This window comes from Bos grunniens, chromosome 17, assembly GCF_055505025.1.
Source record: "Bos grunniens cultivar Pamir isolate PY7600 chromosome 17, Bosgru_T2T1.0, whole genome shotgun sequence".
NCBI classification, from domain to species: Eukaryota; Metazoa; Chordata; class Mammalia; order Artiodactyla; family Bovidae; genus Bos; species Bos grunniens.
The window spans coordinates 29,137,632-29,154,231 of record NC_141181.1 but is presented as its reverse complement, the minus strand read 5'-3'; the positions used below and the strand labels follow the sequence as shown (position 1 = coordinate 29,154,231).

Below are 16,600 nucleotides of genomic sequence, written 5' to 3'. Positions count from 1 at the left end.
GCAATTATCCTTCAATTAAAAATATATTAGGGACATTGCAGGTGGATTCTTTACCATCTGAAGAACCAGGATAGTCCTCCACAAAGCAGAGCAAAAACCTTATTCATTCATTGAGGAATTGGGCTTTCCCAGTTCCTCGTTCTTTAAAGACCCCTTCTGCCTGGAGGAGGAAAGCAGAAAACTTTTAAGCAGTATGAGTGTTATTACTGGCCTGCTGGATTTAAATGCCAAACTAAGCAGCGTTTTCTGAGTGTGGGTCTCTACAGTCCCCTCCAAGGAAGACGCCCAGGGAAATCAGTTTCGGAGGACAGTCTGGGAACACCATCCAGCCTCTCCCATCTCTACTCTACTGGGCTCAGCATGAATTAGAAGGATGGGTACCACTTCTCAATTTCAGATGCTGTTCTCTGATAGGTCAGATATGAGATCCAGAGCAGAGTTGGGGTCTGTGGACGAAAAATCCCTAAGAGGAAACATAATGGCATTTTGGCTACACCAATTTGACGAGGGTCATTGAAGAGATCAAGCCCTGAGCCTTTGGGTGGGAGCACTGATTCCAAAACCCTAGACTACCAGAGAACTAACCCTAGGGAGTATGAAAGAATGAGAACTCACACAAAGGAAATCAGTTGAATACAAGACCCGGCATCACCCAACCATCAGTAGCACCTCCAGTAGTACAGGACACCTCATCTAAACAACAAACAACAAAAAAAACACAAACCTAATCATCAGAGACAGAATTACCACCTCACTCAGCCTTGCCCGTCAGAGGAAAAACAAACGAACAAACAAAAACTCAGCACGAATCACACCCTATATGAAGCTTACACAAACCTTAGGAGGGCAGAAACCAAAAGGGAGAAAGAATTCAACCTTGAAGCCTGGGAAAAGACCTCAAACACAGTAAGTTAAAAAAAAAAAATAAAGAAAAGGCAGAAAAATACTACACAAGTGAAGGAACAAACTAAAAACACAGAAGTCCAAATAAATGAAGAGGAAACGGGCAAACTACCTGAAAAAGAATTCAGAATAATGATAGTAAAAATGATCAAAAACGTTGAAAACAAAATGGAGAAAATAACGAGAATCAATTAACAAAGACACAGAATTATAAACATACAAACAACACAATTACTGAAATTAAAAACACTCTAGAGGGAATTGAAAGCAGAATATCTGAAGCAGAAGAACCAGTGACCTGGAAGATAAAATAGTGGAAATAACTTCTGAAGAGCAGAATAAAGTAAAAAGAATGAAAAGAATTGAGGATAGTCTCAGAGACTTCTGGGACAATATCAAATGCACCAACATTTGAATTATAGGGGTCCCAGAAGAAGAGAAAAAGAAAGGGTATGAGAAAATTTTTGAGGAGATTATAGTTGAAAATTTCCCCAACATGGAAAAGGAAATAGTCAATCAAGTTCAAGAGGCATAAACAGTTCCATATAGGACAAATCCAAGGAGAAACATGCCAAGACATATACTAATCAAACTAACCAAGACTAAGCACAAACAAAGAATATTAAAAGCAGCAAGGGAGAAGCAACAAGTAACATACACGGGAAACCCCATATGTTTAATAGCTGATCTTTCAGCAGAAACTCTGCAGGCCAAAAGGGAATGGCAGGATATTATTTAAAGTACTGAAAGGGAAAAATCTACAACTAAGCTTACTGTACCTGGCAAGGATCTCATTCAAAATTGATGAAGAAATAAAAATCTATTCTGACAGGCAAAAGTTAAGAGAATTCAGTACCACCAAACCAGTTTTACAACAAATGTTTAAAGGGACTTATATAGACAAGAAATATAAAAGAAAAAGGATCTACAGACTCAACCCCAAACAATTAAGAAAATGACAATAGGAACACATATATCAATGATTACTTTAAATGTAAATGGATTAACTGCTCCAACCAAAAGACACAGACTGGCTGAACGGATTAAATAACAAGACCCATAAATATGCTGTCTACAAGAAACCCACCTTAGACCTAAAGATACATATAGACAGAAAATGAGAAGATGGAAAAATATATTCCATTCAAATGGGAAGCTAAAGAAAGCTGGAGTAGCAATCCTCATATCAGACAAATAGACCTTAAAATAAAGAATATTACAAGAGATAAGGAAGGACAGTACATAATGATCAAGGGATCAATCCAAGAGGAAGACATAACAATTGTAAATATCTATGCACCCAACATAAGAGCACCTCAATACATAAGACAAACACTAAGAGACATAAAAGGAGAAACTGATGATAACACAATAATAGTAAGAGACTTTAACACACCACTCACACCAACAGACAGATTATCAAAACAGAAAATTAATATGGAAATACAAGTCTTAAATGATACATTAGATGAGATGGATCTCAATGATATCTTCAGGACATTCCATCCAAATGCAGAAGACCTTCTTCCCAAGTGCACATGGAACATTCTCCAGGATAGACTACATCTTGGGTCACAAATCAAACCTCAGTAAATTTAAGAAAATTGAAATCATATAAAGCATCTTCTCTGACCACAATGCTATGAAACTAGATATCAATTACAAAAAAGAAACTGTGAAAAACACAAACATATGGAGATTAAACAACACATTTCGAAATAACCAACCAGTTACAGAAGAAATCAAAAGGGAAATTGAAAAATTTCTAGAAACAAATGACAATGAAAACACGACAACTCAAAACCTATGGGATGCAGTAAAAGCAGTTCTAAGTGGGAAGTTTATAGCAAGACAATCCTACCTCAAGAAACAAGAAAAACATCGAATAGACTAATTTTACACCTAAAACAACTGGAAAAAGAAGAACAAAAAAACCCTCAAAATTAGAAGGACAGAAATCCTAAGGATTTGAGCAGAAATAATTGAAAAAGAAACAAAAGAACAATAGTAAAGATTAATAAAACTAAAAGCTGGTTCTTTGAGAAGATAAATAAAATTGATAAACCTTTAGCCAGGCTCATCAAGGAAAAAAGAGAGAAGAATCAAATCAACAAAATTAGAAATGAAAAAGGATAGGTTACAACAGACAATGCAGAAATACTAAGGATTATAAGAGACTATTATGAACAACTATATGGTGATAAAATGGATAACCTGGAAGAAATGGACAGATTCCTAGGTAAGTTCAAACTTCCAAGACTGAACCAGGAAGAAATAGAAATTATGAAGAACCCAATTACAAGCACTGAAATTGAAACTGTGAACAAAATATCCTAAAAAAGAAAAGCCCAGGACCACATGGCTTTACAGGAGAATTCTATCAAACATTTAGAGAGAAGAGCTAATGCCTATCCTTCTAAACTCTTTCAAAAAATTGCAGAGGAAGGAACACTTCCAAACTCATTCCACGAGGCCACCACCACCCTGATACTAAAACCAGAGAAAGACAACACACAAAAAAAGAAAACTACAGGCCAGTATCACTGATGGCCATAGATGAAAAAATCCTCAACATATTTTAGCAAAGAGAATTCAGCAACACATCAAAAAGCTCATATACTGTGATCAAGTTAGGTTTATTCCATGGATGCAAGGATTCTTTAATATATGCAAGTCAATAAATGTGATACACCATATTAATAAATTGAAAGATAAAAACCATATAGTCATATCAATAGATGTAGAAAAAGCCTTTGAAAAAATTTAGCACCATTTATGATTGAAATTCTTCAAAAAACGGGCTTAGAAGGAACCTACCTCAACACCGTAAAGGCCATATATGATAAGCCTACAGCAAACATTATTCTCAATGGTGAAAAACTGAAAGTATTCCCCTTAAGATCAGGAACAAGACAAGGGTGTCCATTTTCATCACTATTATTCAACATAGTTCTGGAAGTCCTAGCTTCAGCCATCAGAGAAGGAAAAAAAAAAAAGGAATCCAAATTGGAAAAGAAGTGAGGTTCATGACACTGTACAGGAGACAGGGATCAAGATCATCCCCATGGAGAAGAAATGCAAAAAAGCAAAATGGCTGTCTGAAGAGGCCGTAAAAATAGCTGTGAAAAGGAGAGAAGCAAAAAGCAAAGGAGAAAAGATATTCCCATTTGAATGAAGAGTTCCAAAGAATAGCAAGGAGAGATAAGAAAGCCTTCCTCAGAGATCAGTGCAAAGAAATAGAGGAAAACAACAGAATGGGAAAGACTAGAGATCTCTTCAAGAAAATTAGAGATACCAAGGGAACATTTCATGCAAAGATGGGCTCGATAAAGGACAGAAATGGTAGGGACCTAACAGAAGCAGAAGATATTTAGAAGAAGTGGCAAGAATACACAGAAGAACTGTACAAAAAAGATCTTCACGACCCAGATAATCACGATGGTGTGATCACTCACCTAGAGCCAGACATCCTGGAATGTGAAGTCAAGTGGGCCTTAGAAAGCATCACTACGAACAAAGCTGGTGGAGGTGATGGAATTCCAGTTGAGCTATTCCAAATCCTGAAAGATGATGCTGTGAAAGTGCTGCACTCAATATGTCAGCAAATTTGGAAAACTCAGCAGTGGCCACAGGACTGGAAAAGGTCAGTTTTCATTCCAATCCCAAAGAAAGGCAATGCCAAAGAATGCTCAAACTACCACACAATTGCATTCATCTCACATGCTGGTAAAGTAATGCTCAAAATTCTCCAAGCCAGGCTTCAGCAATACGTCAACCATGAACTTCCAGATATTCAAGCTGGTTTTAGAAAAGGCAGAGGAACCAGACATCAAATTGCCAACATCCGCTGGATCATCGAAAAATAAGAGAGTTCTGGAAAAACATCTATTTCTGCTTTCTTGCCTATGCCAAAGCCTTTGACTGTGTGGATCACAATAAACTGTGGAAAATTCTGAAAGAGATGGGAATACCAGACCACCTGATCTGCCTCTTGAGAAATTTGTATGCAGGTCAGGAAGCAACAGTTAGAACTGGACATGGAACAACAGACTGGTTCCAAATGGGAAAAGGAGTACGTCAAGGCTGTATATTGTCACCCTGCTTATTTAACTTCTATGCAGAGTACATCATGAGAAATGCTGGGCTGGAGGAAGCACAAGCTGGAATCAAGACTGCCGGGAGAAATATCAATAACCTCAGATATGCAGATGACACCGCCTTTATGGCAGAAAGTGAAGAGGAACTAAAAAGCCTCTTGATGAAAGTGAAAGTGGAGAGTGAAAAAGTTGGCTTAAAGCTCAACATTCAGAAAACGAAGATCATGGCATCTGGTCCCATCACTTCATGGGAAATAGATGGGGAAACAGGGTCAGATTTTATTTTTCTGGGGTCCAAAATCACTGCAGATGGTGACTGCAGCTAAGAAATTAAAAGACGCTTACTCCTTGGAAGGAAAGTTACGACCAACCTAGATAGCATACTAAAAAGCAGAGATATTACTTTGCCAACAAAGGTCCATCTAGTCAAGGCTATGGTGTTTCCAGTGGTCATGTATGGATGTGAGAGTTGGACTACAAAGAGAGATGAGTGCCGAAGAATAGATGCTTTTGAACTGTGGTGTTGGAGAAGACTCTTGAGAGTCCCTTGGACTGCAAGGAGATCCAACCAGTCCATCCTAAAGGAGATCAGTCCTGGGTGTTCATTGAAAGGACTGATGCTGAGGTTGAAACTCCAATACTTAGGCCACCTCATGCGAAGAGTTGACTCATTGGGAGGGGGCAGGAGGAGAAGGGGACGCCAGAGGATGAGATGGCTGGATGGCATCACCAACTCGATGCACATGAGTTTGAGTGAACTCCTGGAGTTGGTGATGGACAGGGAGGCCTGGCGTGCTGTGATTCATGGGCTTGCAAGAGTTGGACATGCCTGAGCGACTGAACTGAACTGAAAACTCTCACTGTTTGCAGATGACAGGATACTGTACATAGAAAACCCAAAAGATACTATCAATCACTAGAGCTAATCAGTACATTTAGTAAAGTTGCAGATTACAAAATCAATACACACAAATCACTTGCATTTCTATACAGTAAAAGTTAAAAAATCAGAAAGAGAAATTAAGGAATCAATCCTATTCACCATTGCAACAAAAAGAATTAAATATCTAGGAATAAACTTACCTAAGTAGACAAAAGAACTCTAACACAGAAAATTATGACACCAGTGAAAGAAATCAAAGACAACATAAAGAGATGGAGAGATAGTCCATGTTCCTGGGTAGGAAGAATCAATATTGTGGAAATGACTATACTACCTAACACAATCGACAGATTCAATGCAATCCCTATCAAATTACCAATGACATTTTTCACAGAATTAGAACAAAAAATTTCACAATTCATATGGAACACAAAAGACCCCCAAAAGCCAAAGCAGTCTTGTGAAAGAATCAAGCTAGAAGAATCAACCTTCCTGACTTCAGATTATTCTACAAAGCTACAGTCATCAAGACAGTATGGTACTGGCACAAAAACAGAAATATAGACCAATGGAACAAGATAGAGAACCTGGAGATAAAGCCATATACCTATGGGTACCTTGTTTTCAACAAAAGAGGCAAGAATACACAATGGGGCAAGGACAGCCTCTTTAATAAACAGTGCTGAGAAAACTGGACAGCTACATGTAAAAGAATGAAATTAGAACACTTCCTAACACCACACACAAAGATAAACTCTAAATGGATTAAAGACCTAAATGTGAGACCTGAAACTATAAAACTCTTAGAGGAAAACATAGGCAGAACACTTGATGACATAAATCACAGCAAGATCCTCTATGACTCACTTCATAGAGTAATGGAAATAAAACAAAAGTAAACAAGTGGGACCTGATTAAACTGAAAAGCTTCTGTACAGCAAAGGAAACTTATTATAAGCAAGGTGAAAAGACAACCCTCATAATGGGAGAAAATAATAGCAAATGAACCAACTGACAAGGGATTAATTTCCAAAATATACATGCAGCTCATACAACTCAATACCAGAAAAACAAACAACCCACTCAAAAAGTGGAAAAAAGACCTAAACAGACATTTCTCCAGAGAAGACATACAGATGGCTAACAAACACATGAAAAGATGCTCAACATTGCTCATTATTAGGGAAAAGCAAATCAAAAACAACAATGAGCTATCACCTCACACTGGTCAGAATGGCCATCAAGAAAAAGTCTACAAACAATAAATGCTGGAGAGGGTGTGGAGAAAAGGGAATACACTTGTGCTGTTGGTGGGAATGCCAATTGATACAGACACTATAGAAGACAGTATGCTGCTGCTGCTGCTAAGTTGCTTCAGTCGTGTCCGACTCTATGCAACCCCACTGATGGCAGCCCACCAGGCTCCCCTGTCCCTGGGATTCTCCAGGCAAGAACACCTAGTGGGTTGCCATTTCCTTCTCCAATGCATGAAAGTGAAAAGTGAAAGTGAAGTCACCCAGTCATGTCCGACTCCTAGTTACCACATGGACTGCAGCCTACCAGGCTCCTCCGTCCATGGGATTTTCCAGGCTAGAGTACTGGAGTGGGTTGCCATTGCCTTCTCCGAGAGGACAGTATGGAGATTCCTTAAAAAACTAGGAATAAAACCACCATATGACCCAGGAATCCCACTCGTCGGCATATTATACCCTGATGAAACCAAAATTGAAAAAGACACATGTATCCCATTGTGCACTGCAGCACTATTTACAACAGCTAGCACATGGAAGCAACCTAGATGTCCACTGACAGATGAATGAATAAAGAAGTTATGGTACATATACACAATGGAATATTACTCAGCCATATAAAGGAACACATTTGAGTCAGTTCTCATGAGGTGGATGAACCTAGAACCTATTACACAGAGTGAAGTGAGTCAGAAGGAGAGAGATAAATATCATATTCTAACGTACATATACAGAATGTAGAAAAATGGTACTGAAGAATTTATTTACAGGGCAGCAATGGAGAAACAGACATAGAGAATAGATTTATGGACATGGCAAGAGGGGAGGAGAGGGTGAGATGTATGGAAAGAGTAAAGTGGAAATTTACATTTACCATATGTAAAATAGATAGTCAATGGGAATTTGTTGTATGGCTAAGGAGACTCAAACAGGGCTCTGTATCAACCTAGATGGGTGGGGTGGGGAGGCAGATGGGAAAGAGGTTCAAAAGGGAGGGGATATACATATACCTATGACTGATTCATTTTGAGGTTTGGCAGAAAACAACAAAATTCTGTAAAGCAATTATCCTTCAATAAAATGGCACTGAAACATGTATACTATCATGTATGAAATGAGTCGCCAGTCCAGGTTCGATGCACGATACTGGATGCTTGGGGCTGGTGCACTGGGACGACCCAGAGGGATGCTATGGGGAGGGAGGAGGGAGGAGGGTTCAGGATGGGGAACACATGTATAACTGTGGCGGATTCATTAAGATATTTGGCAAAACCAATACAATATTGTAAAGTTTAAAAATAAAATTAAGAAGTAAAAAAAAAAAAATGTTAAAAAGACAAAAAAAAAAAAAAAAGAATAAATTTTAGCGTCTTCTCTGGTGGCCCAGGGATAAAGAATCTTCTTGGCAATGCAGGAGACACAGGTTTGATCCCTGGTCTGTGAAGATCTCACATCTTAAGAAGTAAGCCCGTGCTCCACAACTATTGAGCCTGTGCTCTAGAGCCTGGGAGCTGCAAATATTGAGCTTGTGTGATGCAACTATTGAAGCCTTCATGCCCTAGAGTCCCTGTCTACAACAAAAAAACCACCACAATGAGAAGCCTATACTAGGGAGTAGCCCCTGCTCACCCCAACTAGAGAAAAAGCCCACTTAGCAACAAAGACAGAACACAGCCAAATAAAGAAATAAATTAACAAATTAAAAAAAATAAAACAAAAATGTCTTAGTTTTATTTAGTAATATGATAAATATCCCACACAAAAAAATGCTTTTTGGAGTCCTGAATAATTTTTAAGTATACTGAAGAGGGGTTCTTAAACCAAGAAGGTTGAGAAACTAAGCCAGCAGATAAAAAGCATTATTATTTTTTTAGAAAAGTGGAAACTAAGGTTCAGGCCATTTGCCTGGAGTCACTCAGCAAGCTGCTGACAGAATCAAGAAGAAATCTTCATCTCTCTGTCTCTAAAGCCCAAGCTTTTAAATTCCAGGTCAGAGCTATTCCTCTCTCAGTTTTAATAAGTAGGTAAGATGGTGTAGTGAAAAGATATGCATTTTTGGAATATAATGAGTATACATTTCAAATAAATAATACATTTATAAGTTCTAAAGAAGCTTTCTGAGGCATAAGCATTCAGAGATACACAAATCATAAATTTGTACAGTGAGTGCACTCATGTGACCAGCAACCAGTTCAAGACAGAGAACGTTATTACCAGTACCTTGAAGCCAGTTGCCCCTTTCTTCTTGATACTACAATCCTCCAAAACTAACCATTATCCTGACTTCTAAAACCTTTTATTAGTTTTGCCTAAAACTTACACAGTTTAAAATCTGTAGACAAAAGTAGAATGTAGAGCCAGAATTCGGGCTGGATTTCTAATTCCTGGTGGAATGACCCTCTAAATTCATTTTATTTTTTTTAAGACAATTTTATTTTCAATGGAATAGTCATAAAAATGCCTCATATCTCAAAACTGCATTTTTTCAAATGTGTCTGATGGTAAAAATCATCTGGAATACTAGGTAGAAAGCCCAGATTCTCCTAGACCAGTTGTTCTGAAAGGACTAGCAGCAATACCTTAGAACCTATAAGAAACATAAGTTACTGACTCATATCCTAGACTTCTTGAATCAAAAACTTGGGGGATGGGACTTCCCTGGTGGTTCAGTGGCTGGGACTCTAGGCTCCCAGTGCAAAGGGGCCTGGGTTCATTCCCTGGTCAAGACACCAGATTCCACATGCTGCAACGAAGACCCAGAACAACCAAATAAATAAATATTAAAAGTAAAAAAAACACTTGGGGGAGAGGGTAACAATCTTTATTTTAATAAGCCCCCAGGTGATTATAATAAACACTAAAATTTGAGAACCACTGTACTAATATATAACCAATAATTTGGAAAAAAGAAACACAACTGAAATGATTCCATATTTTAGATTAAAAAAAAAATTGTTCCATTTTTTACAAGCAAAACATTACTACAATGAATATATTTATTCATATATTTTTATGTATAACAATTTCTTAGGACAGGTTCCTAAAATCTATGTAATGTCACCATCAAATTAATTGGTCAAAGGATATAAGCATTTCTAGGCTTTTACTGCCAAGCTGCCCTCCAGAAGGATTTTTATAAATCACACTAATATGAGAAAACAAAATACTCCAAAATAAAAGTATTTAGTGAGGGACTTGATATTGTAATAAAGGACAGAAATGGTAGGGACCTAACAGAAGCAGAAGATATTAAGAAGAAGTGGCAAGAATACACAGAAGAAATGTACAAAAAAGATCTTCACAACCCAGATAATCATGATGGTGTGATCACTCACCTAGAGCCAGACATCCTGGAATGTGAAGTCAAGTGGGCCTTAGAAAGCATCACTACGAACAAAGCTAGTGGAGGTGATGGAATTCCAGTTGAGCTATTTCAAATCCTGAAAGATGCTATTAAAGTGCTGCACTCAATATGTCAGCAAATTTGGAAAACTCAGCAGTGGCCACAGGACTGGAAAAGGTCAGTTTTCATTCCAATCCCAAAGAAAGGCAATGCCAAAGAATGCTCAAACTATCGCACAATTGCACTCATCTCACATGCTAGTAAAATAATGCTCAACATTCTCCAAGCCAGGCTTCAGCAATACGTCAACCATGAACTTCCAGATATTCAAGCTGGTTTTAGAAAAGGCAGAGGAATCAGAGATCAAATTGCAAACATCTGCTGCATCATCGAAAAAGCAAGAGAGTTCTGGAAAAGCATGTATTTCTGCTTTCTTGACTATGCCAAAGCCTTTGACTGTGTGTATCACAATAAACTGTGGAAAATCCTGAAAGAGATGGGAATATCAGACCACCTGATCTGCCTCTTGAGAAATTTGTATGCAGGTCAGGAAGCAACAGTTAGAACTGGACATGGAACAACAGACTGGTTCCAAATGGGAAAAGGAGTACGTCAAGGCTGTATATTGTCACCCTGCTTATTTAACTTCTATGCAGAGTACATCATGAGAAATGCTGGGCTGGAGGAAGCACAAGCTGGAATCCACAAGATTGGAATCCACAAGCTCCCACAAGATTGCTGGGAGAAATATCAATAACCTCAGATATGCAGATGACACTACCCTTATGGCAGAAAGTAAAGAGGAACTAAAAAGCTTCTTGATGAAAGCTTTGGCTTAAAGCTCAACATTCAGAAAACAAAGATCATGGCATCTGGTCCCATCACTTCATGGCAGATAGATGGGGAAACAGTGGAAACAGTGGCTGACTTTATTCTTCTGGGCTGCAAAATCACTGCAGATGGTGATTGTAGCCATCAAATTAAACGACACTTACTCCTTGGAAGGAAAGTTATAACCAACCTAGATAGCATATTAAAAAGCAGAGACATCTCTTCGTCAACAAAGGTCAGTCTAGTCAAGGCTATGGTTTTTCCAGTGGTCATATATGGATGTGAGAGGTGGACTATAAAGAAAGCTGAGCGCCGAAGAATTGATGCTTTTGAACTGTGGTGTTGGAGAAGACTCTTGAGAGTCCCTTGGACTGCAAGGAGATCCAACCAGTCCATCCTAAAGACGATTAGTCCTGGGTATTCATTGGAAGGAATGATGTTGAAGATGAAACTCCAATACTTTGGACACCTGATGTGAAGAGCTGACTCATTTGAAAAGACCTTGATGCTGGGAAAGATTGAAGGCAGGAGGAGAAGGGGATGACAGAGGATGAGATGGTTGGATGGCATCACTGACTTGATGGACATGGGTTTGGGTGGACTCCGGGAGTCGGTGATGGACAGGGAGTGGGGTCATGGGGTTCATGGGGTCACAAGAGTCGGACACGACTGGGCAACTGAACTGAACTGCATTTGATATTGTACTAGTGTTATTGGCTCCCAAAACAATTACATTTGAGACACACAGAATTTTTTACACCTAATTTTAATTCTTCACCTTGCTTTTTAGCACTAATAATAATAAAGATGATAAAAATAATAGGTAAACTTATTTTACACATGTGCTAGGCATTACACTATGTGCTTTATGAGGATTTAAAACTTTAATTATCTTAAGAACCCCATAGAAGGAGAATTACTATAATCCCTGTTTATAAATGAAGAAGGTGAAGCACAAAAAGATTTCCCAAGATTATAGAGTGAGGAAGTAGAATGGGACCAAACTCAAGAAATTTGACCAGATTTTTCTTTCAAAAGCTTGCGTGTTTCACAAAAGCAGACGCCAACATTGTCCACTGCATGATCAACACTAATCACAGTGTCTCATATATAGTCTCTTGCCTGGAAAATCCCATGGATGGAGGAGCCTGGTAGGCTGCAGTCCATGGGGTCGCTAAGAGTCGGACACGACTGAGCGACTTCACTTTCACTTTTTACTTTCATGCATTGGAGGAGGAAATGGCAACTCACTCCAGTGTTCTTGCCTGGAGAATCCCAGGGATGGCAGGGCCTGGTGGGCTGCCATCTATGGGGTCACACAGTCAGACACGACTGAAGCGACTTAGCAGTAGCAGCATATATAGTGAACAACTAATAAATATTTGTGAAATGAAGATATTTGAATCTTATTATTTTTACTTATTGCTTTAATAAAGCATAATAAAGAATTCTCTCTCAATTTTCTACTATAAATTGCATTGTATTTAGTTTTCAATTTATTCAGTTTGGATTCACCTAGTCTTCACGCACGACAAGAAGGTCTTTCAATCTAGTGATGGATACCAAAATGACTGTACGTATAACTTAGTAATATACATAAAGATGAATGTATAAGTAATAAGCAGAATTAACATTTAACATTATTATTTTATGGATTCGTTAACATTTTATAAAACTGCTTGAACTGTCACTCAGTTAAAATTTCGCATTTATATACAAAGTACATTGCAGATATTGTGGCAAAATTTTCTTTCACAAACTTTTTCAATTTTGACTGCTCAAACCTGGACCTCACCATACTTACTATGAAATAACAACCCAAAATGTAGCAAAAGGGAAGAACCATCTTCAGAGACATAATATGGGACCAAGCAAGATGTACATGGAGAAAGGCAAAGACGGTAAGATAGAAAGAGAAAGGGGTGAGGAATGAGAACAAATGTGACTAAAAAAAAATGAAATAAAATTGAGTGTTAGAAATTATAGCAACAAGAGTACCACAGAGAGATGCTTTTTAGAAGAATTCTTTTTTGTTTGTTTTGTTTTTTGAAACTACAAATCTTATCTAGTTCTGCACTCTGCTTTCTTTTATAAATTAAATTTTTAAGAATTTATTGAGGTGTGGCTGACAATCACTGCCTATATTTAAGGTGTACAAGTGAGGGTTCTTTTATATATGTCTGTCACAGTATTTTTTAAGAGTAATAAGAAATGTATCTTCTGCTACAGCTTTAAAAAGGTATTTAATGTCTGGTTAGAAAGCATTTTGAAGTCTAAATTAATTTTCATTTATTTATTTATATGTGAACATTAATGGGCTTCCCAGGTGGCACTACTGGTAAACAACCCGTTGCCACTGCAGGAGACATAAGAGACATGGGTTCGATCCCTGGGTGGGGAAGATTCCCTGAAGGAGGGCATGGCAACTCAGTCTAGTCTTCTTGCTTGGCGAGTTCCACCGACAGGGGAGCCTAGTGGGCTACAGTCTGTAGACTTAAAAGAGTCAGAAAGGACTGAAGCGATTTAGCATGCATGCATCAGATCAGATCAGATCAGTCGTTCAGTCGTGTCCGACTCTTTGCGACCCCATGAATCACAGCACGCCAGGCCTCCCTGTCTATCACCAACTCCCAGAGTTCACTCAGACTCATGTCCATCGAGTCAGTGATGCCATCCAGCCATCTCATCCTCTGGCGTCCCCTTCTCCTCCTGCCCCCAATCCCTCCCAGCATCAGAGTCTTTTCCAATGAGTCAACTCTTTGCATGAGGTGGCCCAAGTACTGGAGTTTCAGCTTTAGCATCATTCTTTCCAAAGAAATCCCGGGGCTGATCTCCTTCAGAATGGACATGCATGCATGCACATTAATAAATTCTTCCTGAAATACTAGGCTAAAACAGAGCAAAGAATATGCTTTCCGCATTATTTTTTTCCCTCTATTACTTTCCAAATTCCTTCCCTTTATATATTAAAAAGAATTCAGTGCTACATAATGCTCCTTAACAAGGTATATATAGCCTATCTAATTAACAAATGATATCACTTTTGAAAGCCAAGAATTCCAAAACCAATTTTCCAAAGAATAAAAGACAATTCAACTTCCTACAGATAAGTATAAAATCAAAACCTTAATAATGAATTTCTAATCCCCATTTATAAAATGAAGAAACTGAGGAACACAGGAAGGTATAAAAATGGGATTCAAATCCATAAAAGATATGAGATACCTGGCATACAAAATTGTAAATTAAAATAACATTCTCTTATATATAACCAAAAAGATTACAATGCTAAAAACAGGATATAAACAATATAGCTTCCCAAATATTTTGATAACCATACAGGAAGAAAAAAGGAGGAAAAGCATAATTCTAAAAGAAGTGTAAGTTTAGAAAAATATAATTCTATAATCTTTGAAAACTGAAGAAAATGGTATCAGAAGAAAACATGGGAAAAAAATGTAAATTTAGGCAAGTGGATAATTGATTCTTTTCTTCAAAAATTTTCTTTTGCATTACAATATTTTACAACACACAAAAAATCATGCCAAAAGAATTAGGATTCAATTAAAATATATACATGGCAACTGTAACATACAGCAAGGGTACATATTACAAGTTTTGTTACCTGTTAACTATTTTGCAAACTGTAGAAAATCATCATGCTAACAATTTCGATATTCTATTATCATTCATAAATAATGGCTGATCACAGATTTTTAGAAACTCTGTTTATTCAGGATAATAAATATATCACTCACCTGACTGGCCAGTTTTAGCTGTTCTTGAAGATTCCTGACTGTTTCGTCATCTGTATATATCTCATTTCCCATCTCTGTGCCAAAGGGAAGGGCCTCCAATTGCTTTGCAACAACAGCATCTTTTAATTCATTGTGCAACCTTTGGAACAAACAGTGAACACAACAATAATCTAATTTTAGTAACAGTAGTTGTTGTTTCAGGGTCAACTAAATCAACATTTGGGTCAAAAATCACTGTTTACACAAAAATCATTTTTAAGTCATCCTCTAAATGTACAAGTATTTAAAAATCATTGAATAACGAGTCACAAGAAAAAATACATCAAAATTTTGAATGAGTTAAATTGCTCAATTTAAAGATACATAATTCAGTTTGTCCTAGGAAGATTTTAATTTTTCAAACATATAAAATTCTGAAATTATACCTGATTCATTGATAAAACACGTCATTCAGAAAAAATTTAAATATAATAACTTCATCTAGTTAATGAAATGGAAAGGGGATTATAGAATTATTTGTTAATTTCTTCACTGTGTTTCACAAAATTCATTTGATTTCTGACTAGTTCCAGTTTATATAGAATAAAATTCTTGATGGTTATGAAATCAAGACTAGAGGCTTTACTTGCCAGCACTTTCTTAAATAAGCTTGATGGTAATTTTGAAAGTCTTAAATTCAACTTTAATATATATTAAATTATAAATATTTCATAAATGACAAATATTTCAAAAGTGATAAATATTTCATAAATTACAAAATATTCATTAAATTCAAATATTTTGGTAATTTAAAATTATAAAAAAATTAGGTGTATAATATACACACAGAAGGGAAAATGGTTTTTAACATCAGAAAATCTTGAAAATATTGAATTTGTATAATTATAACCAGAAAACATCATTTATACTAAACATATCTCAAGGTAAAAATTTCTCAAAGGAATTGCATCCATCCCTATAGAAAAATCTAAACAGAATTACCTACTAATACTACAATCTCCACTGAAACTAGAAAAATACAATCTGAAATTTAAAAACATCTTTGGTGAAAACAAAGTTCATCACATACAATAAAAGTCACAAGGCAATAATCTCATTACCAGTGGGGTGAAGGCAGGGGGGAGATGCAGTATAGGGGTAGTGGATTAAGAGGTACAATTTATTAGATACAAAATAAGCTAAGAAAGCATCTTGTACAACACAAGGAATATAGCCCATATTTTATATTAACTATAAATGATGTATGGAGCTTCCCTGGTGGCTCAACAGTAAAGAATCTACCTGCAGTGAAGGAGATGTAGGTTCAATGCCTGGGTCAGGAAGATCCACTGAAGAAGGAAATGGCAACCCACTCCAAAATTTTTTGTATAGAAATCTCATGGACAGAGGATCCTAGCAGGCTTATTATAGTCTATGGGGTTGCACAAGAGTCAGACATGATTTAGCGACTGAACAGCAACAACAAATAAATGAAGTACAGGTGGTTCAGTGGTAAAGAATACACCTGCTAAGCAGGAGACGTGGGTTCGACCCCT

General features: G+C 37.2%; 1 protein-coding gene across 16 annotated transcripts in view; it reads right to left on the bottom strand.

Annotated features, from left to right (window-relative positions):
• SCLT1 (sodium channel and clathrin linker 1) overlaps positions 1 to 16,600 on the bottom strand; it is a 239,554-nt gene that overhangs the window by 161,839 nt on the left and 61,115 nt on the right. For all 16 annotated transcript variants that reach the window (XR_015144274.1, XR_015144271.1, XR_015144273.1 and 13 more), the window contains one exon: positions 15,066 to 15,204. Coding sequence is in view for 11 of the 16 variants with exons in the window: in XM_086346748.1 (XP_086202874.1) it covers positions 15,066 to 15,204 (139 nt within the window). In the remaining 5 variants the exon portion in view is untranslated. The remainder of the gene's footprint in view (positions 1 to 15,065; positions 15,205 to 16,600) is intronic.